The sequence below is a fragment of the Dipodomys ordii genome, unplaced genomic scaffold (genome assembly GCF_000151885.1).
Source record: "Dipodomys ordii isolate 6190 unplaced genomic scaffold, Dord_2.0 Scaffold58, whole genome shotgun sequence".
NCBI lineage: Eukaryota > Metazoa > Chordata > Mammalia > Rodentia > Heteromyidae > Dipodomys > Dipodomys ordii.
Window position 1 is genome coordinate 160,733 of NW_012267274.1, and position 22,445 is coordinate 183,177.

Below are 22,445 nucleotides of genomic sequence, written 5' to 3' on the forward strand. Positions count from 1 at the left end.
CGCGGTGTAGGGGATGGAGGGCTGACTGCAGCATGGGCCCGTGGCCCCCCGGCGGGGTGCGCGGTGTAGGGGATGGAGGGCTGACTGCAGCATGGGCCCGTGGCCCCCCCCCGGCGGGGTGCGCGGGCCGCCCCGCCCCTCCAGTTACAGAACGTGAACTCCCCGCTGATGCGGAGGCTGGCGCGCCTCAAGCTCCGCCTGGGGAAGGCCTGCCTGGACCTCATGCAGTTCATGTGGCGGGAGAAGCTGGAGCGGCACCAGGAGCGCGGCTCCGTGGAGAAGCTGCTGGAGGACTTCATGGAGAGCAGAGACGACTCTCCCATCGGCCTGGTGACCGCACACAGCCCCAGCCCAGCCCCGGCCACCCGTGCCAGTGCCCTGGGCTTTGCGTTTAGCATTCCTAGCACACCGAAGGGCTCACTAAGTCCCGTGACACTAGGTTAAAAACAAAACATACGCTAATGGTGCTCGCCTAGGCTACAGAAGGCTCTGGTTCCAGAAAGAAAGCGGGGCATGTGGAAATACCCAACTTGGAAAGAAACAATTTACCTTTTTTTAGATGTTATGAAGAATGAATCAATTTAATTTGAAATGAATATACTATATATTGAACGTATTATAGTATTAAATATTTAGGATCAGAAATAGCCCTGAAATTGGGCTTATAACTCGTATAACAGGAGAACTTTTGTGGCCCTTTTGATGCCCAAGCCCTGAAGACCCAACAGTCCACAGGGCTGCATGGCACGGGAAGCTGCTCAGAGAGCCTGAAGTTCCACAGTGCAGCACTGGAGGGGGGAGCCTGTGGGCGGGGGGGGGCTTCCATGGTGGGGTTGGGGGATGGCCTGTGGGCTTCTGGGCTGGGCAGGGCTGCGGGGGGGGAGGCCTGTGGGCTTCTGGGCTGGGCAGGTTCCCAAGCACCATGGTGACCAGGCCTCCTTATCTTGGAAGCAATGGTTCACCCTGAAGCGGACCCTGGTGCACATGTCGCTGGTGCAGCTAGAGAGCATGCAGCCACTGTGCGTGGGCTGCGTGGAAATCCGAGCCAAGTTCCTGGGCCTGGTCGGGAGAGCCCTGCGCCTGGTGGCGGTGCAGACAGACCCCGTGCGCTCCTCCTTCTGCTGGGAGGAAGGCCTCTTGGTAGGTGCCTGGCTCCTGACTCAGGGTGCGTTCTGCTACGTCTGTGCCTGAGGAACACGGGCTCCCTGGGCAAGCCCCCCACACTGGCCCACCTCTAGGCCACCCCACCCCCACGGCCAGGGAGCCAGAAAGCAGTCTCCACTCCCAGTTGCCGGCCAGTCAGAGCACACAGGAGCCTCTCGAAGGCCCTCGCTCCCTGCCCATCAGAGTCCTGCACGCCCTGGACGCCCCAGCACCTGCCCAACAGACAAACCCCTCCAGGCCGGCCTCGCTGGCCTGTGTCCCAGCCAGCCCTGCATCCAGCGGGCTCCCAGCCAGGCCAGCCTCTGGGCAGGATGGGGCTTTTGCTGGGTGAACGGACGGAGCTCTCCACGTCCGTGAGAACCTGTCTGGCTGCCACACGGAGCCTGGTGTGCTCTTGGTGGATGCTGCGGGTGGCACACGGCCCTGGCCCAAGCGTGCAGGCCCTACATGGGCCCAGGAGGCTCCAGAAACGCGGCACCGGCCGGGTCCCCTCTCCCCCGCCCCAGCTCCCTTCTTTTCTCTTAGATGTGGCTGCCTGCTGCCTCAGGGCTTCTAAAACTAAAGCCTTCCAGCCTTTCCATTCTCACAGTCAGGATCTTTCCTCTAAGCCCTGTTTCGACAAAGTCCCATCATTTTGGTGTGTAGTATTATTCTCCATGTCAGTTTGAGGTGCCTTCAGATTCCACGGCTTGAGATTTTTTCAGATTCCTTGACCAACTTCGTGACTCTAAGGACAGTGTTTAATTTCAAGGCAGGTTTGGTGTTTGCAGCCTCTAAGATGAGTCCACTGTGCTTTAAAACAAGCTCAGTGTCTCTGGGCTTTGTAGAGGCTGGGTGTGGACCCAGCCTGGGTTTTGGTGGGGGCTCCCTGCAGCTTGGCCAGCACTGCGGGTGGGGGGCAGTGTGGCCAGCACAGGGGCATTGTCTTCTGGGTCAGGGCTGCCAGGCCTCTGTGCCTAGGATGGCTTCTTACCCACTTAGTCTGCCAGCAACTGAGAGTGCATTCAGCTTCTTACCAAAGCAACATCTTCTGATCCCACAAACCCAGGCCCTCTCCACCTCTCTGCCTCCACCTAATCTTCAGGGCCTGCTCCCTTGCCTGCCTGTATTCCCTTCCCTCACTCAGTGTCTGTCTCCTGGCCACTCTGTGAGAGGACATGGACACCTGACTGCTTCATACTGACCACACTGACAGGCAGGGAGGGCGTTTCTAAAGAACTGGACAGTGGGAGCCTCAGGGGTAGAGGACTGGAGTGGAGGACTGGGCAGTGGGAGATTCGGGGGTGGAGGACTGGAGTGGAGGACGGGCAGTGGGAGCCTCAGGGGTGGAGGACTGAAGTGGAGGACGGGCAGTGGGAAATTCGGGGGTGGAGGACTGGAGTGGAGGACGGACAGTGGGAGCCTCGAGGGTGGAGGACTGGAGTGGAGGACGGACAGTGGGAGCCTCGAGGGTGGAGGACTGGAGTGGAGGACGGACAGTGGGAGCCTCAGGGGTGGAGGACTGGAGTGGAGGACGGACAGTAGGAGCCTCAGGGGTGGAGGACTGGAGTGGAGGACGGACAGTAGGAGCCTCAGGGGTGGAGGACTGGAGTGGAGGACGGACAGTGGGAGATTCGGGGGTGGAGGATGGGACAGGAGGAGCCATGGTAGTGACTGGGCCTGTAGTGCTGGTCTGCTCCCTCGGTTTACCCACACCCTGGCCGCCACGCATGGTCATCGGTGCCGCTCAAGCCGTGGCCCTTCCACATCCACAAAGCCCGTCTTGGGCAGAGCAGGCGCGGAGGGCCGTGATAGATGGGGCCCACCCTGGCCCCTGGCTGGGAGGAGTCCAGAAGCTGCCCGGCCCTGTGTGTGCCCTAGATGGGGGCCAAGGTGAGCCGGCTGCGATCCCTGGAGATGGAGGCCGAAATAAAGAGCCCAGAGCCCTTCCCGCAGCCGCCAGCCTTCAAGGACGCCCCCAAGAAGCACAGCAAGAAGGCTGAGAGTCTGAAGGTGGGTGTGCCGGAGGCCCCCCCCCCCCGGTCCATCGGCGGTCTCCGCCGGGGAGCCGGAGGCTGAGCCTCTCTGGCCCGCAGAAGAGGATGGTGATGGCCCAGCGGTACCTGGCCCAGGCCTCGGAAGTGCTGCTGCAGTGCCTGCACACCGCCCTGGGCAACAAGCTCACAAAGATCGCGGCCGCCGCCAGCCTGGAGATGGTGGAGTGCACCGGCACCCTGGACCCCGCCACCACCTGCCAGTTTCTAGCTCTGTCCCAGGTACGGCCCTGCCCGGGCACCGGGCGTGGCCACGGCGCCCACTGGCCAGCCTGCGGTTGGGGTCTTGGCTGTGGGGTGCACCCGGTTAAAGAAGACAGGGCCTTCGCAACCCCAAGGCACTCTGTCCCCTCTCCCCGGCCCTGCGGGTCCCCCAGTGGCACGTCCTCAGGACCCCCTGTGTGGCCAAAGGCCAGTGTAGTCAGAGGTCTAGCCCAGGAATCACAACCATGTGCCTGCCCAGCTTCTGCCCACCCCTCCCCCGGGCCCACAGGGGTCACACTGCACGTACATGACCACCGCCCCGCTCTGTGTCAGAGTTGCTCAGCCTCGGAGATGATGCGGGAGGTGCTGCTCAAGGCCACGGCCAACACCAGCAGCTCACAGCTGGCAGCTTTGCTGCAGCTCCAGAGGCAGCTGAAGCAGCAGTACAAGACTTCCACCAGCCTGTTTGCCAGCATGGAGCAGAAGCTGACCACCACCTTCAAGGTGACTGGGGAGGGGGCTCCAGACCTGCTCCCAGAGGCCTCCAGACCCCATGGTCCCACCCAGGGGCCCCAGACACCCCCCTCAGGCCTCCCAGGGGGCTCCAGATCCCTACATGGCGCTGCCTGGACTGTGCTCCTTCCCATCCTCCTGAGGATGACCACCTCTGTACTGTCCCCATCCTCCTGAGGATGACCTCTGTACTGTCCCCATCCTCCTGAGGATGACCTCCTCTGTACTGTCCTCTGTCCTCCTGAGGATGACCTCTGTACTGTCCTCTGTCCTCCTGAGGATGACCTCCTCTCTACTGTCCCCTGTCCTCCTGAGGATGACCTCTGTACTGTCCCCTGTCCTCCTGAGGATGACCTCCTCTCTACTGTCCCCTGTCCTCCTGTTGGTGGCCCCCAGCCACTCTTCAGCCTTTGTTCCTGAATGCTTGCTTTTGCCCGCACCGGGGCCAGTTCTGTGTGGCTGGCATGCAGCTGGGGATGTTGGCCTTTTGACAACCAAAACTGCCCTAGACATCACCAGTGGATTCCCAGTCTCCACCCCAAGACAGAAAGTGGGCCTCTGTGGGGCTGAGAGGTTCAGCCTGCAGGGTGGACTCTAGGGAGGAGGCTTGTGCGCTCTGTTCTGTCAGGTGGGAGTGTCAATGGCTTCCCCGGCGAAGGGCACAGAGGACGAGTTCACAGAACATGGGTGCAGACGGGCCCGCGCTGAGCTTGGCAGTGAACGCTCGTGCTGAGCCCCAGACAGCGGTGTGGGAGTGCTCAGCAGAGGCGGCCCAGCGCAGAGCACATGGCTGCCCGCCCCTGCGCACAGACACAGGGAAGCTGGTGCCGTGATCCAAACCACGCCAGGCACGTGGCACCAGCTGCAGCCGCAGCCAGAGCTAGTGAGGTTCAGATGATGCCAGCGGGGAGCCACTGGCCCACTCAGGACAGCCGAGACCTACACGTGTGCTCTAGGGAGAGGCCACAGGGAGGAGCAGCCATGGAACTCTGGCTGGGGACCCTGCCGGGGCTGGGGAACAGACCTGTGGGGTGAGAGCCCCAGACACACGGGCCTGGAGCTTCAGAAGTGAAGAGCGGGAAAGTGATCGCAGTCCACACCAAGACCCAAGACCAGCACAGACCTAGAAAAGACCCCGTGGGAGAAGACACAGGAGCCAAGGAGGGCAAGGGCCTAGCCTAGCCAAAGGCCAGAGTCTTCAAGCAACGCTAGGAAGAACCTTCCTGTGCTCATAAGACCTACAGGCTTGGGATTTACCATGTGAAATCATGCATGTGAAATCATACACACACACATACACACACACACACACACTCGCAGAAACATCAAGAAAATCACCCTCTGAGCACAAAGTGACAAACTCCTAGCATCTGAAGAAAACAGCACATTACCAGGCCAAAGGAAAAGAGCCTCCAGTGAAATACTGAACAGTGAAATACTGTTCACAAGGCAGGTGCATGAAGACATTTCTAGGCAAACAAAATCCCAAGGCAATCTGTGACCAATAATAAAAGAAAAACCAAAAGGATGCTTCTGGCCAATCCTTTCAGGCAGTTACATAAACCGTCAGGAGAGGCCGAGCCTTGACCAGAGCTGACGCACAAGCACCATGGTGCTGGAGGTGGCACTGTGGCTCAAGCGCCAGAGCCACCGTGAACACAAGGAGGCGCAAGGACAGCGCCCAGGCCTGAGCTGAAGCCCCACAACTGACCAAAAAGACAGTGCTGTGGTCTGAACCATGAAGTCCTGTGAGCTTCCGATGGCATCACAGGGCCACAGTGGGAGACAGAACAGTGTAGGGGGGGTGAGGGACAGCCGATACCCTGTGCCCGTCACCACCAGAGAAATGGTGGAACTCGGAGGTCCAGGAGTCCCTACCCCCCAGGTCCTACAAGTACCAACCAAACTAATGTGTAACTACGTTAACAAAAAGGAAACATTTTACAGTAGTATTGTACCCAAAAGACAATGAAGAGAGGGGAAAATATAAAACAGACAGTCCCAAAAGAGGAAGAGTACAAGACTAGTCACTCCAGGTCAACAAAGGGAAAAATGTATCTGTGGGTTGCTTTCAAAGGGCTGATACTTATAAAAGAAAGAAAAAGGTGAACCAAGAGTCATGGAGGATGAGCAGGAAGGATGGTGATCCAGCAAGATGTTAACACACAGCAATGTGACTGTGAGATACAAAAACATGAACAGATCAGAGAAGCCGTAGCCCACGAGCCATCCTGGAGAGAAGCTGAACAGAACGGAGAAGCCATGGCCCACGAGCCATCGATGGGAGAAGCTGAGCAAAACAGAGAAGCCATGGCCCACGAGCCTTCCTGGAGAGAAGCTGAGCAGAACGGAGAAGCCATGGCCCACGAGCCATCCAGGGGAGAAGCTGAATGGAACAGAGAAGCCATGGCCCACGAGCCTTCCTGGAGAGAAGCTGAGCAGAACGGAGAAGCTGTGTCCCACGAGCCATCGATGGGAGAAGCTGAGCAAAACAGAGAAGCCATGGCCCACGAGCCATCCTGGAGAGAAGCTGAACAGAACAGAGAAGCCATGGCCCATGAGCCATCCTGGAGAGAAGCTGAATGGAACAGAGAAGCCATGGCCCACGAGCCATCCTGGAGAGAAGCTGAGCAGAACAGAGAAGCCATGGCCCACGAGCCATCCTGGAGAGAAGCTGAGCAGAACGGAGAAGCCATGGCCCACGAGCCATCCTGGAGAGAAGCTGAGCAGAACAGAGAAGCCATGGCCCACGAGCCATCCTGGAGAGAAGCTGAGCAGAACGGAGAAGCTGTGGCCCATGAGCCTTCCTGGAGAGAAGCTGAACAGAACGGAGAAACCATGGCCCACGAGCCATCCTGGAGAGAAGCTGAGCAGAACAGAGAAGCCATGGCCCACGAGCCATCCTGGAGAGAAGCTGAGCAGAACGGAGAAGCCATGGCCCACGAGCCATCGATGGGAGAAGCTGAACGGAACAGAGAAGCCATGGCCCACGAGCCATCGATGGGAGAAGCTGAACAGAACGTAGAAGCCATGGCCCACGAGCCTTCCTGGAGAGAAGCTGAACAGAACAGAGAAGCCATGGCCCATGAGCCTTCCTGGAGAGAAGCTGAACAGAACGGAGAAGCCATGGCCCATGAGCCTTCCTGGAGAGAAGCTGAACAGAACGGAGAAGCCATGGCCCACGAGCCTTCCTGGAGAGAAGCTGAACAGAACAGAGAAGCCATGGCCCACGAGCCTTCCTGGAGAGAAGCTGAATGGAACAGAGAAGCCATGGCCCACGAGCCATCCTGGAGAGAAGCTGAACAGAACGTAGAAGCCATGGCCCACGAGCCATCGATGGGAGAAGCTGAACAGAACGGAGAAGCCATGGCCCACGAGCCTTCCTGGAGAGAAGCTGAATGGAACGGAGAAGCCATGGCCCACGAGCCTTCCTGGAGAGAAGCTGAACAGAACAGAGAAGCCATGGCCCACGAGCCATCCAGGGGAGAAGCTGAACAGAACGGAGAAGCTGTGGCCCACGAGCCATCGGGGAGACGCTGATTGCAGGCAGGAGAAGAGCTGTGCATGGGGGAGGGCTGGTTCTGCCCACAGATGAGGCATTCGTGGCTGTGGTGCTGCAGACGCGCACTGGCAAGATTAGACAGTGTGCTAGAGGCTCGAGTGGAGGCGTGAGAGCCTGGGCAGGTGCCGGCCTGCGGGCAGCGAGGGCACGGCCGCGTCTGCATGCGTGTGCGCGTGTGCGCATCTGCCTGTGACGTGGGGACTCTTCCCACGGTGCCTGTCTCCGCCTTGTGGTGGCTCCCAGCACAGGCAGGACCCTGGAGCCCCTTCGATGGCCTCTCCCTCGCCCTGTTTGTCACTCAGGCCTATCAGAACCTCTGCGTCACTGAGCAGCACTTCAACTTCCTCAGCGAGATTCCGCCCTCAGTCCAGGCTGTCTTCCTGCATCACTCTCCAGACATGTAAGGACCTGGGGTGGGCCCTGCCCCAGGAGAAGCCCCCGCCCTGGGGGCCCTGGCCAGCTGTGAAGTGTCCTGAATGGGCCCTGCCAGCCAGGCCCGGGCCTGAGACAGAGGCCAGGCTGGGGTCTGGGGAGGGGCTCCCGCGCTCCGAGGTCGTGTCCTGGAACCCGAGGCCACCTCCGAGATGGAGCCGAGAGGGCATGGGGTGGACAGCTCTGGTCTGGGCCTGGGGTGGAGGCGAGGGCCTCATCTCGACCGGCCCTGCTGGGAAGAGACCCTGGAGGGCAGCACCGCGGGCTGAGGCCGCAGCTTGGCTCTCCGGCCCTGCTGGGCCTGGCTCCCAACTGTCTTGGCCCACAGGTCCCGACTCTACGCGGCCGCCTACGAGAAGCCCAGGTCCATGTCCACAGTCAAGGGCAAACTGCAGCAAGTAGGCGGTGAGCTGGGGCTGAGGCCCGACTTCCCGCTGAGCACGTGGGGTGGACATGGCCTCCCCAGGGAAGCCGAGCACACACCCAGCCGGGGGTGAGGAAACCCAGGGGTCCAGCAGGAGGCTCTGGCCTGCTGTCCGCCCATCCTGCAGCGCACGTGGCGGGCTCAGGGCTGACGGAGCCGCACACCGGCAGCTTGGCACTCAGCCCTGTGTCTGCACAGGGCACTGCAAAGTGATGAAGATGACGGTGATCCCAGCGGCCTTCTCAGACCTGATGGCCAAGTTCCAGCAGTTCCAGAAGCTGACCCAGAATCAAGCTCGGGTACACGGCGGACCTACGCTACTGGGCCTGGCTCCAGATGGCATTGCAGACGATGGGCACTCTGGGAGAGCCAGAGCCCTGGGGTGGTGCCAGGCCCCAGTGTGGGCACCCTGGGAGAGCCAGAGCCCTGGGGCAGTGCCAGGCCCCAGTGTGACACCCTGGGAGAGCCAAGGCCCTGGGGCAGGGCCAGGCCCCAGTGTGGGCACCCTGGGAGAGCCAGGGCCCTGGGGCAGGGCCAGGCCCCAGTGTGGGCATCCTGGGAGAGCCAGAGCCCTGGGGCAGGGCCAGGCCCCAGTGTGGGCACCCTGGGAGAGCCAGGGCCCCGGGGTGGTGCCAGGCCCCAGTGTGGGCACCCTGGGAGAGCCAGGGCCCTGGGGCGGTGCCAGGCCCCAGTGTGAGCACCCTGGGAGAGCCAGGGCCCCAGGGCAGGGCCAGGCCCCAGTATGACACCCTGGGAGAGCCAGGGCCCTGGGGCGGTGCCAGGCCCCAGTGTGGGCATCCTGGGAGAGCCAGGGCCCCGGGGTGGTGCCAGGCCCCAGTGTGGGCACCCTGGGAGAGCCAGGGCCCTGGGGCAGGGCCAGGCCCCAGTATGACACCCTGGGAGAGCCAGGGCCCTGGGGTGGTGCCAGGCCCCAGTGTGGGCATCCTGGGAGAGCCAGAGCACTGGGGTGGTGCCAGGCCCCAGTGTGGGCATCCTGGGAGAGCCAGAGCTCCGGGGCAGGGCCAGGCCCCAGTGTGAGCACCCTGGGAGAGCCAAGGCCCTGGGGCAGTACCAGGCCCCAGTGTGGGCACCCTGGGAGAGCCAGGGCCCTGGGGCAGTGCCAGGCCCCAGTGTGGGCACCCTGGGAGAGCCAGGGCCCTGGGGCAGGGCCAGGCCCCAGTGTGGGCATCCTGGGAGAGCCAGGGCCCCGGGGCAGGGCCAGGCCCCAGTGTGGGCACCCTGGGAGAGCCAAGGCCCTGGGGTGGTGCCAGGCCCCAGTGTGGGCACCCTGGGAGAGCCAGGGCCCTGGGGCAGTGCCAGGCCCCAGTGTGGGCACCCTGGGAGAGCCAGGGCCCTGGGGCAGTGCCAGGCCCCAGTGTGGGCACCCTGGGAGAGCCAGGGCCCTGGGGCAGGGCCAGGCCCCAGTGTGAGCACCCTGGGAGAGCCAGGGCCCAGGGCAGGGCCAGGCCCCAGTATGACACCCTGGGAGAGCCAGGGCCCTGGGGTGGTGCCAGGCCCCAGTGTGGGCAGTGCTTCCTGCTGAGTCTGACTGTGTGGAGGGGCCCTGGCAGCCTCTGTCCACAGCACACAGGCAGCCTGCAGAGGGTCTCAGGGTGGCCTCGAGCACATGGGCTGGGAGTCCTGGGCTGCAGCACAGGTGTGTGGAGACATCGGTGTCTGCCGTGCTCCCCAGAGGGCAGGAGCTCAGTCCTCCCCGCCCCCTGCTCACGCAGCTGGAGGGGCTGTGTGGGGCCCCACACATTGGGGACAGGCTGCGGTTTGTTGGGACAGGATCTGGAGAGCCTGCCTGCTGAAGAGAGAGAACTCTGTCTGCAGAAGCTCAGCGGGGTCCTGGAGCCCATGGAAGATTACTTGCGGCCCATCTTTCCCCTGCTGAACTTTCCAGAAGTCAGGTACCGTGGGCTCAGTTCTGCAGCTGTGGTGGGACCACACGCTGGGGTGCTGAGCAGAGGGGTGAAAGTGTTCTTTGGGGATCAGGCCTCCCAGATGGAGCTCCAAGTGCCAAGACAGTGGTGGGGCGGTGTGATCAGTGCTGCTCTCCACCTGGGGCGGTGTGATCAGTGCTGCTCTCCACGGGGCGGTGTGATCAGTGCTGTTCTCCACCTGGGGCGGTGTGATCAGTGCTGCTCTCCACCTGGGGCGGTGTGATCAGTGCTGCTCTCCACGGGGCGGTGTGATCAGTGCTGCTCTCCACGGGGCGGTGTGATCAGTGCTGCTCTCCACCTGGGGCTGTTCCTGCTCTGTGGCACCTCTGGCTCACTCCCCGCGCCCAGGGTGTCCTTAGCCCGTCCCAGTTACAGCAGTCAGAAAGGCGCACAGCCCGCCGGAGACCTAGCTCCAGTGCACCTGGGCACTAGACCCCAGCTTTGTCTTTCAGGATTCCAATTCCTGTGATCGTGACTGAGCCAGGGAAGTCAAAGGGCAAAGAGAAGGAAAGGAAAGGGTCCAATCCAACAGGTAGGTGGCCGCAGCGCAGACCACGGAAGCGTGCATCACGGGAAGAGACGGACTGGGCCCCAGGCCCGGCCCACTGAGGAAGGCTGAGTGGCCACGTTCCTAGCCAGCTGGAGACGTGAACAGAGGAGTGTGTGCTGGGCGTGCCCGCCAGGGCCGGTGGTCAGTGCCCACCCCCGTGGGGCCTGCCCGGGAGAAGAGCTGGGCTGACCCCTGCCCAGGAAGGGCGTCCCGTGACAGAGGAGGCTGTGATGCTTCTGGAAAGGACGAACTGTCATCCTGGGGATGGCCTCCAGGCCCGCAGCACCGCGCAGGGCCCTGTCCTCCCCTTCTGCTGGCTTCCAAGCGCACCCCTGTGCCCCTGACACAACGCCCCGGGAAACGCCAGGCTGACCCCGGGGGTTAAGCAACTACCAGCTTCATTTTCCTTCCCTGGCATCTGCTGCTTTTATAAAGGGCAATATCATTCTTTAATTCTTAGATGCCTTTGTATCTCCCACAAGAACTTGTCAAGACAGAACCAAGGGGGTTGTCACTCAACCAGAAAAGAACTTTGATTTCCCAGAGTGCCAAGCGCCTCCCCCACAAGCCCAGCTGCCCCGTGCCGGGAGACAGGTCCTCGGGGCTCCAGCCACAGCGGGCAGACCACATGAGGGGTTCGGGTCCTACGCAGTCAGGAAGGCGGGTCCCACATCTCACTCTGCTGCCAGACCCAGTCTCTCCCAAGGACCCAAACTAAACTGGGCTCCCGTCCCAAAAATGGCCACAATTCAGATAAGAAAGATGCTGCTTGGCTTTAAGCAAATGTGTGTTGCTCTGTGCATGAGGAGCGTGCAGGGAGAGCCCCTGTGGTGTGACTCGGAGCGTGAGCTGTGACCCCAGGACCAGGCTCTTCCCATCAGCCAGCAGTCAGCATCTGCAGTCAGGCTGGCCTTGGTCCACAGGGGAGCAGCCCAACCTCCCGTCAGAGCCAGGGCACACCTCGGGGCCCCGCACGCACGCCGGGCTGAGGTCTGCCCCATCGGGGCAGTCGCACGGTCGGGGAGGGGTGGCCCGCCATCAGGAGCAGGCCTCCCCGCGGTTAATGTCATTTCCGTGCTCACAGGTCAGATGGAGACGGTGGACACGATCCTGATCGCAGACAGGCACCTGCTGGAGCTGCCCCTGGAAGGCCTCTCTGTGTTCAACCAGGGCACAACCCAGTCTCTGTCCCGAGAATTTTCCCTCCAGATGCTGTGCAACCGCCTCCGTAAGGAGGAGACAGGTAAGGCGTGGCGCCAGCCAGGCTCAGCCAGGAGTCTGTGGACTTGCATCACGCCAGCTGTGGAGGTGAACATCTGCCATCTCCGCTACACAGGACGTGGCGTGAATAGGTTTGAGTTCCACGGCTGGCCAGGGAAAAAGTATGAGACCCTGTCTGAAAACAAGCTCAAGGCCCTGAGTTCAGTCCCAATACTGCCATAATAATAATAATAACAACAACAATAATAGCAACAACAACAGACACAATTGTGGCTATTGTTTTCTCTTGCTCTAAGTTTTTGAGGTCTGGCTCAGGGATCAGAGCACCGGCTACAGCGTTGGCAGGAGAGACAGGAAAAGACAGAGCCAGGGCCCGGCAGGTGTGCGGACAGAACCACGGACAGAACCACGGCAGGGAGAGATGGGGCGGGGGAGGGGCACAATGTGAAACACGTCTGAAAACCTCGGGGACATCTCTTTGAGACTTCTTTTTGTCAGAGACCAAGACTCAAAGTTTCACTCATTGGCTGGCACTCTACCCCCTGAGCCACGATTCCCACCCCTGTAAGACATTGTTGAGCAAAAACAGAGGAAAAGAAAACAGTAGCAACTGCTGTGGCTCTTGTTATCATCATTACGGCAGAACTGAGTTTACAGCATGCAATCATGGCAGGTCAGAGCACACAGAGGTCGCCCGGCCAGGATCCTGTCCATGATGCGATAAAGATAGAAAGCGCACCCTCCGGCCGCCATGGCTTCTAGCTGAGACACGGGATGTGTGGGCGGGAGGCCTGCACAGATGGGTGGCCGCGGCTGCCTTGGTGGGGCGGGGCAGGGGGCACTGCTGCCCACACCGCGCGGCCCAGACCCGTGCAGACAAGAAGAGAACAGGGCAGCCAGTTTCTAACCAGAAAGCAAGGAGGCAGTGTCTGCGGAGACACAGCACGGGCCGGGCCGGGGCTGTCGGGGGGCCGGGTGCCCCAGACTCTGCAGAGGCCCAGCCAGGCAGATGGAGAGGAGTAACGGGTACCGAGCGGGAGAGGGCTGTCACGCAGCTGCACAACCCCGGGGCAGCCAAGGGGCAGCGCGTTTGGGTTCCCTGGCCCAGGGGGCCTACCGCACGGTGCCCCGCAGGACGTCAGGTGCGCACGCACACACGCAGGCACGCACCAGCCCCTGCCCAGGGCCTCTCCTGAGGCTCTTGCCAACCTTTCGTTTGGGAAATTCTCTGTGCTCTGCCTTTATAGAAATTATAATCGATTGTTCTTAGGTTTTAAATCTTAAGGTAAACAATTCAGCGGTCCTCAGTGCCTAGCGCCAGCTCATAGCTGCTTTGTCTGTCTGCAACAGAAAGCAGCGTGAAAAGGGAGGGGAAAAGGAGAGACGCGAAGAAGAAAGGGAAGAGGGCAAAGGTAGGCGGCAGGGCGGGCGGCTGGGGCTCAGGGCCTGGAACCGGCTGCCCCTGCCGAGCCTCGGACTCCCACGGCCCTGACTGGTCTGGGAACCCATCCTGTGCCCTCTGACCCCTGTGCCCTCCAACCCCTGTCCCTTTCAGGGCTCGCCCCGGATAATCCCTCCAAACTGTATCCTCATCCCCTCAGACGGCTTCAAGTGTATCCTTCGACAGCCATGGACCACCCAGCCCCTCACCCGGCCCCTGCCAAGCCCCTGCGGGCGGGGGGGAGGGGAGGTTCCCCCCACCCGGCCCCTGCCAGGCCCCTGCAGGGGGGAGGGCAGGTTCCCCCCACCCGGCCCCTGCCAGGCCCCTGCGGGGGGAGAGGGCAGGTTCCCCTACCTGCCAGGCCCCTGTGGGGGGGGAGGGCAGGTTCCCCCCACCCGGCCCCTGCCAAGCCCCTGCGGGGGGGGGGAGGGCAGGTTCTCCCCACCCGGCCCCTGCCAGGCCCCCCACCCGGCCCCTGCCAAGTCCCTGTGGGGGGGGAGGGCAGGTTCCCCCCACCCGGCCCCTGCCAGGCCCCCCACCCGGCCCCTGCCAGGCCCCTGTGTGTGGGGGGGAGGGCAGGTTCCCCCACCGGGCCCAAGCCAGGCCCCCCACCCGGCCCCTGCCAGGTGTGGGGGGGGAGGGCAGGTTCCCCCCACCCGGCCCCTGCCAGGCCTCTGCTGGGGGGGGCGGGAAGGGGGATCTGCAGGCCCCCTCACCGGCCCAAGCCAGGTCCCCTGTCTGGCCCCCGCCCACCCCCGCCAGGCCCCTGGCGGGGGAGGGGCCCGCCAGACCCCCACCCTGTGGGCCTGTTTGTCCTTGACCCCAGTCCAGTTGTCATTGACCCCTACGGGGAAGCCCAGGGCAAAGGTGGGTGATCCGGTGTCCTCCGTGGCCTTGCGCCCCGCTGCACCCCCAGAAACCCCTGCACGTCACACCTGGTGACAATTCTCTTTGCAGAAGCCCTGGACCCTACTTTTGTGACCCAGGAAATTTTGGAAAGATTTCAAGATTCGTTTACTGATCAGTGGGAGGGGCACCTGGGCAACCAGAACTTTCCAAGGTTTGGATTTGGGTTTCCCGCTGCGGAGGCCCCCAGCCTTCCTTGGGGAGGGGCAGACGGACCCCAGCAGAGGGGCGATGCCAATCCCCCCAGGCCCAGCAGGCTGCTCAGGGAGGGGAACCCCAGGCCCAGGGCAGCTCCCTGTCACAGGCCTGTCCCATGGCATGGATGCACATGAAGTGGCCATACTAGATGTGTGTGTGTGTGTGTCTTGTGTGTGCAGGGTGTGTGTGGTATGTGTGCAGGGTATGTGTGTGCAGGGGGAGCCTGCGCAGGGCAGGGTGTGTGTGTGCTGGGCATGCAGGGGGTGTGTGTACTGGGCATGCAGGGGGTATGTTTGGCGTGCATGCAGAAGGTATGTTTGGCGTGCATGCAGGGGGTGTGTGGTGTGCATGCAGGGGGTGTGTGTGGTGTGCATGCAGGGGGTGTGTGTGGTGTGCATGCAGGGGGTGTGTGGCATGCATGCAGGGGGTGTGTATGGTGTGCATGCAGGGGGTGTGTGGTGTGCATGCAGGGTGTGTGTGGTGTGCATGCAGGGTGTGTGTGGTGTGCATGCAGGGTGTGTGTGGCATGCATGCAGGGGGTGTGTGGTGTGCATGCAGGGGGTGTGTGGTGTGCATGCAGGGGGTGTGTATGGTGGGCATGCAGGGTATGTGTGTTAGTGTGTGCAGGGTGTGTGTGGTGTGTGCAGGGTATATGTGTGCAGGAGCCTGCACACAGCAGGGTGTGTGTGTGTGGTGTGTGTGCTGAGTGTGTGTGTGGTGTGTGTGCAGGGTATGTGTGTGTTGTCCGTGCAGGGTGTGTGTGTATGTGTGGTACATACAGGGTGTATGTGTAGGGGGAGCCTTGCAGGGCAGGGTGTGTGTGTGTGTGTGTGCGTGTGCAGGGGGAGCCTGTGGGGGCAGGGTGTGTGTGTGTGTGTGTGTGCAGGGGGAGCCTGTGGGGGCAGGGTGTGTGTGTGTGTGTGTGTGCAGGGGGAGCCTGTGGGGGCAGGGTGTGTGTGTGTGCGTGTGCAGGGGGAGCCTGGGGGGCAGGGGGAACCTGTGGGGGCAGGGTGTGTGTGTGGTGAGCATGTAGGGTGTGTGTGCATGTGCAGGGGGAGCCTGTGTGTGCAGGGTGTGTGTGTGGTGAGCGTGCGGGGGGGTGTGCGTGTACAGGGGGAGCCTGTGCAGGGCAGGGTGTGTGTGTGCAGGGTGTGTGTGTGGTGAGCATGTGGGGGGTGTGTGCGTGTACAGGGGGAGCCTGTGGGGGGCAGGGTTTGTGTGTGCGCAGGGTGTGTATGTGGTAAGCATTCAGGGTGTGTGTGTGTGCAGGGTGTGGGTGTGTGTGCATGCATGTACAGGGGGAGCCTTGTGGGGCAGGGTGTGTGTGTGTGTGTGTGCAGGGTGTGTGTGTGCAGGGTGTGTGTGTGCAGGGTGTGTGTGGGGGCAGGGTGTGTGTGTAGGCAGGGTGTGTGTGTGTGTGTGTGCGTGTGCAGGGGGAGTCTGTGGGGGGCAGGGTGTGTGTGTTCAGGGTGTGTGTGTGGTGAGCATGCAGGGTGTATGTGTGTGCGTGTGCAGGGGGAGCCTGTGGGGGGCGGGGTGTGTGTGTGTGTGTGTGTGCAGGGGGAGCCTTGTGTGCAGGGTGTGTGTGTGCAGGGTGTGTGTGGTGAGCGTGCAGGGTGTGTGTGCGTGTGTAGGGGGAGCCTGGGGGGCAGGGGGAACCTGTGGGGGCAGGGTGTGTGTGTGGTGAGCTTGCAGGGTGTGTGTGCGTGTGCAGGGGGAACCTGTGTGTGCAGGGTGTGTGTGTGCAGGGTGTGTGTGTGGTGAGTGTGCGGGGTTGTGTGCGTGTGCAGGGGGAGCCTGTGCAGGGCAGGGTGTGTATATGTGTGCAGGGTGTGTGTGTGGTGAGCGTGCAGGGTGTGTGTGCGTGTGCAGGGGGAACCTGTGTGTGCAGGGTGTGTGTGTGCAAGGTGTGTGTGTGGTGAGCGTGCAGGGTGTGTATGCGTGTGCAGGGGGAGCCTGTGCGGGGCAGGGTGCCGGGAGGGACCCCTGCCCGCCCCCCTGCTGTTGGGGTGCTGTGGAAATCTCGGGGCCCTTGTCGGCTTGGCTGTCAGGGAAGCCGGTGCCAGCTTCTGAGGTTCCTGACGGGGCTCTGTTGTTGAGGGCTTCTGGGGGCACGGGGCGGGCGCAGGGGTCCGGAGACGCCTGCGCTGAGCATGCGCTGTGAGGGCCCCCACGGCCTGGGGGCCTGGCCGCAGAGCGCCTGCTGCTCTCCCATGCAGCCAGGCCGACTGGGAGCAGGTCCTGTCCAGCTGCTGCGGCTTCTTCTTCTACGGCATGGAGAGCTTCCTGGCCCACATACTGGTGGAGAGACTGGTGGCCATGAATCTGCAAGGTGAGGCCCCACCACCCGCCCCCATCGGGCCCGGAGGGCACAGGGGGACGCTCTAGAAGGCACCCTGGGCCCGAGGCCCCCTCCCCCGCTGGCCCCGCGGTCTCCAGCTCCCTCCATTTTCCAGAGGCCTCAGTTCCAGCGTCCCTTGCTTGCAGTCAGGGTGAGGTGTTGGGGTGGCGGTCACTTCAGCTGCTCCCCTGCATGCTTGGAGGCCCCCCCCAGCTGCACACTGAGTTCTGGCCCCACGGTGGGCTTCTCCCGCGTCCTGCCACCTGGCCTCGTGTATCCCCAGTTCTCGGCCCTGTTGGTGATAGTCTGAGTGCTGGGCTTGGACAGCGCTCCAGGGGCTCTGGGAGCTGCTGAACAGCGGTTCTCTGTGCAGAGTGCCAGCTGATGGTCTTGCTGGACAAGACAACGTCCCACAAGAGCCGGCGGAGGAAGGTGGAGAGCTCCGAAAGCAAGAGGTGCTGCAGGTCCCTGCTGTGCCGGCAGGGGGCTGGGGAGGGGCGGCCGGGAACACGGGGCACCCCCCACCACACCCCACGGTCAGGGCTGGGGGAGGGGCAGCCTGGCCAGGGATCACAGGGGCACACACCACTGTCAGGCTGGAGCGCCCTACCCCAGAGACCATGTGAGCTTCCAGAGGTGGGTGGGGGACCTTGAACCTCATAGTGCCAGCATCCATGGTCAACTCCATCCAGGGGCTGGTGCTGCTGCCAGATAGATTTTATAAGCACACAGAAAGGCCATTTCTTATTAAATGGCACCTAATTCTGTAGCTGAAATCACTGTAAAACTGTAAAGCATCAGTCCAAAACTACATTCCTACCACCAGTACAGTCTGGGAGATGGGCCGGAAGAGGAGGGAGCGTCCACCCTGGTGCCATGCTGTGGGAGATGGCGGGAAGAGGAGGGGGCGTCCACCCTGGTGCCATGCCGTGGGAGATGGGGGGAAGAGGAGGGGGCGTCCACCTGCCCCTGGTGCCATGCCGTGGGAGATGGGGGGAAGAGGAGGGGGCGTCCTGCCCCTGGTGCCAACCCATGGGCGGGGCCCCGACAGTGTGACCTTGGATAAGCCCATTGAGACCGCCATCCTTCTGAGCCTGGTGGGAGTCAAGAGCATCATGGCCAACCAGTGGGCAGCACAGCTGGCGGACAACGCCCTGAGGGCCAACATCCTGTGGGAAAGTGAGTTCCCAGCTGACCCACCGGAGGGGTGCCGGGTCCCGGGCCGGCTGGTGGCCGTCTAAGGGGACGCTCCTCTCCTAGACCTGCTGACGGTTGGCAAGACGGTTGGCAGAACCGTCTACCTCCTGCAGAAGATGAAATACGTTGAAATGGCGACCGAAGGTAGGGCAGAGACAGCCTCTGTGTCAGCCTCCCGGGGCACGCTCTCCTCAGAGACATGAGCTGGGGAAAGAGCTGGGCTGGCTATGTACAGCTGAGGAGGCCGTAGAGGAGCCTGTGCCCGAGCTGCAGACCTGGCACCTGGCATGGCCACGCCTTCACATCCCCCGTCCTCCGCAGCTGGGGACTGGGAGGGTGCCGGCTGGGCCCTCCTGGCGTTCCGTCACCCCGGTCAGAGGAGAGACCCCTGGGGAAATAGTTTCCTGGGCAGGGCCAGGGGCATGCCCTGGTTAAGTTGTAGCCGTCAGTCTGACTTCCCAACTTTGAAGTCCCCAACACTTGTCGCAGTGACAAGCTGCAGACATCACTGTGCAAAACGTGACCCAACACTAGCCAACAGCGTTTAGCTGACCATGAAAGGAGTGATCTGCTACAACTTGGAAAGGTGTCCTCCAGAATGGTTTTTAAGTGAGAAATCTTCTAATATAATACAACTCCCTAGTAAGCTAGCCTTTGAAAACATACGTTTTCTGCCTAGCATATTGAAGTCCTCTGACCTGCCACGCAGGAGGGGAGCGGGGAGTGTTAGCTGGTCAGCCTGGGGGCTGCTCCTCGGAGCTGGAGGGTTGAGAAGCCGGAGAGCTCTGGCTGTAGGCATTGAGGCGGGAGGCTTTCTGTCTTGGCCCTTGGCAGCTACGGTCAGCCTCGGTTTTCAGGCAGCTCATGGGGGGCCTCCTGTTGTCAGCCCTACAGAGACTCCGGTCAGGACCCGGCTAGAGGGTCCAGACCCTCAGCCCTCAAGGGCCGCCCGGGCTCTTCCAGAAGCCAGAGCCGTTTCTCATCTCGACTCTCCACGGCCTTTGGTCCTTCTTCCGCCTTGTTTCTCCCTGCCTCTGCCACCCCCACCCTTGTGCCCTCCCTGCCATCCCTGCCCCACCGCAGAGCTCGGGAGCTCTTGGGCAGCCCTCTTGCCCCTACTGCTCCGACCACGGGGGGAGCAGCTGCTATCCCTCTGCTGCGGCCATCTCTGCTCAGTCATCATGACAATCAAAGGAAGAGTCAGGCACCAGTGCATTATGGGAATCCCAGCTACTCAGGAGGCTGAGATCTGAGGATCATGGCTCAAAGCCAGCATAGGCAGAAAACTCTGAGAAACTTCAGACTGGAGGTATGACTCAAGAGTTCCAGCCAAGCAAGAGCACAAGCCTCTGAGTTCAGACCCCAGTATTGGAACATACAAACAGCACACAGAGAGTAGGCAAGAAAAGACCACTTGAGAAAAGTCTTTCAGTAACCCTAACATTGCAAAAGAGCAGGAGGAAGTTCAGGAGGTGTCTTTTAGCTAACTCCCGAAGTGGGCTGAATGGCCTGGTTCCATAGGTAGAGCTGCAGAGCTCTACCAATCAGAACACTGCCTTTGTGCAAAGGAAAGATGTGTTTGTCAACCACAGGCCCTCGGCGGGGCTGGTGGGGAAGCCCTGGGTAAAAATGGCTGCAGGGTCATCTTTAGACCACTGTGGTTTGTGGTGCCCTCTGAAGGCAGGGCTGGAACCGGGCCTCCAAGAGCCAGACGTGTGCTTCAGCAGCAAGCAGCTATGGTTGGTGTGTAGCCTCCTCTTTGAGCTCTCCACAGAAAGCTCAAAGCCAGACATGAGGTCAGCCTGACATTCCTTCACTGAAGGTAAGCCAGGCACCAGGGAAATGACCAACGGTCAGTTCAGAAGTCAGATTGCCCTGGCTTCCAACATCTTTGCTTTTTTAAAGAAAAAATGTATTAAAAAGGGATGCTTTCAAAAAGCCTATCCTGAGCCTTGGCAACAGCACTTAACAGTGTGCTACTGCCGCGTGTCCCCTGCCTTGGCGCCCACACGAGGCACTGGAAAGATGGACGTCCCGACGGACACGGAGCGGGACCCGGCATCCCGTGTGCCATGCAGACCACCCGCTTGAGAGCAGGCAGGGCAGACGCAGGGCCACGCCGGCTGGTGCTGGCCTGTTGGCTCCTGGAGTCTGCGCAGTTTGTGGACCCCACACGTCGGCACACACTCGGGAGGGAACCAGTTACTTCATCCTTGTGATGGCTTTGCCAGGGAAGGGCACTGCTAGCAACACAGAGGTGGCCCTGAGGCGGGTCTCTGGATCCTACCAACGCCCCACGTGGGTGGGGGGTAAAGGGGACTTAGGTTCAGCCAGGGCTGTAGAGCTCCGCTGCTGCAGGCAGAAGCAGCGCCGTGAGAAGCAGGGCAGCACTGCTGGGCACAGGCCGATTCCTGCACCAGCCCCAGCTCAGGTCTGGCTCACGGAAGAGCTGGGGACGCCGCCTCTCACCCCATCCTCCCTGTCCCGGCCACAGGGGGTGCGGTGCGGGTCTGGATAGGTGCCAGACCGCCCCCCGCCTGACAGCTCTGCTCACACTCCACAGACGAGACTCCGTACACCACCGTGGAGGAGGTGGCGACCCCCCGGGTGGAGTCTCCAGACACAGAGCCGCACCCCATGGCCCTCAGCCTGGTCCTGTATGGGCTGCCCCACCAGGCCATCATATGACCCGCCTGAAGCACTGGCCCAGCCTCCGCCCTGGGCTCCGCCCCTTCCAGACCCAGGGCCCATCTGCCTGCCAGCTCCTCCCTCCCTGCTCTGCAGGCCCCAACACAGTCCAGGTCTGTCCTGGGCCCCTGCTCCCCTTCTCTGTAAGAAAAGTTGTCAGACTGCACATTTCCTGTTGGCTTAAGTGTTTCAGTAAAGAACAAACCTGTGGCATGTTTTGAGCCTCCAGGCGCCGGGCATGGAGGCTATGCCAGGGAAATCAACACTGTGTGTACTATCAGAACTGAAGGGGGCACTGCCTGGTGTGGGACACCCCTCAAGGAAACTTCTGGAACAAGGAGCTCCCAGACACTGGGCAAACCTGCCAGCAAGTGCACAGAGGAGCACTTCCGGGAAGTGTCTCCTGCCTGACCCAGCTCTCCGTGTCTGTCTGTCCCAGCCCTTGTGGGCTTCCTGCCTGAGGGCTTTGGGCTTCTGCGCGTCCCTGTGGGGCCAGTGCGTGTGGTGAGGCCCGCACCCCGCTGGCTGCGGCTCCCGGGGAGGCTCAGTGCCCGCCCAGGACACCAGCGCACTGAGTCAGGAATGGAGAGGGCAGGAATGCCTGACTTCTTCTCTGTTGAAAATAACACAATGGCACAGGCCGGAGAAGTTAGCAAGAACGGAGCCTTGCGGGGCTCCGGTGGATCCTGTCTGTCATCCTAGCTACTCAGGAGGCTGAAATCTGAGGATCGTGCCAGCCAGGAAAGTCCAGGAGATTCCACTAACCACACAAAAAGTGTAGAGCACTGGGCTTGAGCACAAAGGCTCAGAGGCAGCGCCCAGGCCCTGAGTTCCAGCCCTAGTGCTGACAGGAGACAGGATGCATGGAGACCTGCTGTGGCTCATGGCGGTGGGCCTTGGCCAGTCCCAAGTCCGCTCAGAGTGTCTCGTGTCCCCTGCAGGGGCAGGGGAGGCTCCACCTTGGCTCACTGGGGGCCGACTACTCGCCCCGGACTGCGGATGCGGAGGGACGGGGGGCCACACCATGCCAGGCTGTGGGGCTGCTCATGCGCCCAGGCTCAGTGATGGGGCAGAGCTGCCAACCCTAGCCTGAGCAGAGCATACTGCCTGTCCTGGGCTGATGGCTTGGGACACTTCCACAGCCTGGGCACACCTCCAAAGCCTGAGCACACCTCCACAGCCTGAGCACACCTCCACAGCCTGGACACACCTCCACAGCCTGAGCACACCTCCACAGCCTGAGCACACCTCCACAGCCTGGACACACCTCCACAGCCTGGATACACCTCCACAGCCTGGATACACCTCCACAGCCTGGACACACCTACACAGCCTGGACACACCTCCACAGCATTATCCGGAGGAAATGGCCCTTCCACTTCCCTGCTTTTAGGAGCCGAGGGACAACACGTACCAGGACTTCATGGGTCTGGGTGAAGCCAAAACTAACCAGAAAAGCACCAATTAATAGTGATGAGAAACCTCTGCAAACCTGTAAGACAGCGAGGGGAGCGTGGCTGGGAGGGCTGGAGACAGGGGGGCGGGGCTGCTGCTCCTGGCTCCTCAGCGGGCCCGCACTGTCCCCACGGGCCCGCACTGTCCCCACGGGCCCGCACTGTCCCCAC

General features: G+C 61.8%; 1 protein-coding gene across 1 annotated transcript in view; it reads left to right on the forward strand.

The window, feature by feature from the left end:
• Cfap46 (cilia and flagella associated protein 46) overlaps positions 1-20,820 on the forward strand; it is a 106,814-nt gene extending 85,994 nt beyond the window's left edge. Inside the window, exons 39-60 of the mRNA XM_013021869.1 lie at positions 145-330; positions 952-1,140; positions 3,025-3,156; positions 3,240-3,419; positions 3,735-3,905; positions 7,779-7,876; positions 8,237-8,313; positions 8,531-8,638; positions 10,104-10,245; positions 10,731-10,814; positions 11,423-11,456; positions 11,933-12,071; positions 13,400-13,473; positions 13,605-13,662; positions 14,322-14,357; positions 14,448-14,550; positions 16,814-16,926; positions 17,309-17,399; positions 17,987-18,114; positions 18,196-18,276; positions 18,454-18,504; positions 20,696-20,820. Of these exons, the coding sequence (XP_012877323.1) occupies positions 145-330; positions 952-1,140; positions 3,025-3,156; positions 3,240-3,419; positions 3,735-3,905; positions 7,779-7,876; positions 8,237-8,313; positions 8,531-8,638; positions 10,104-10,245; positions 10,731-10,814; positions 11,423-11,456; positions 11,933-12,071; positions 13,400-13,473; positions 13,605-13,662; positions 14,322-14,357; positions 14,448-14,550; positions 16,814-16,926; positions 17,309-17,399; positions 17,987-18,114; positions 18,196-18,276; positions 18,454-18,504; positions 20,696-20,820 (2,400 nt within the window). The remainder of the gene's footprint in view (positions 1-144; positions 331-951; positions 1,141-3,024; positions 3,157-3,239; positions 3,420-3,734; positions 3,906-7,778; positions 7,877-8,236; positions 8,314-8,530; positions 8,639-10,103; positions 10,246-10,730; positions 10,815-11,422; positions 11,457-11,932; positions 12,072-13,399; positions 13,474-13,604; positions 13,663-14,321; positions 14,358-14,447; positions 14,551-16,813; positions 16,927-17,308; positions 17,400-17,986; positions 18,115-18,195; positions 18,277-18,453; positions 18,505-20,695) is intronic.
• The last annotated feature ends 1,625 nt before the right edge of the window (positions 20,821-22,445 follow it).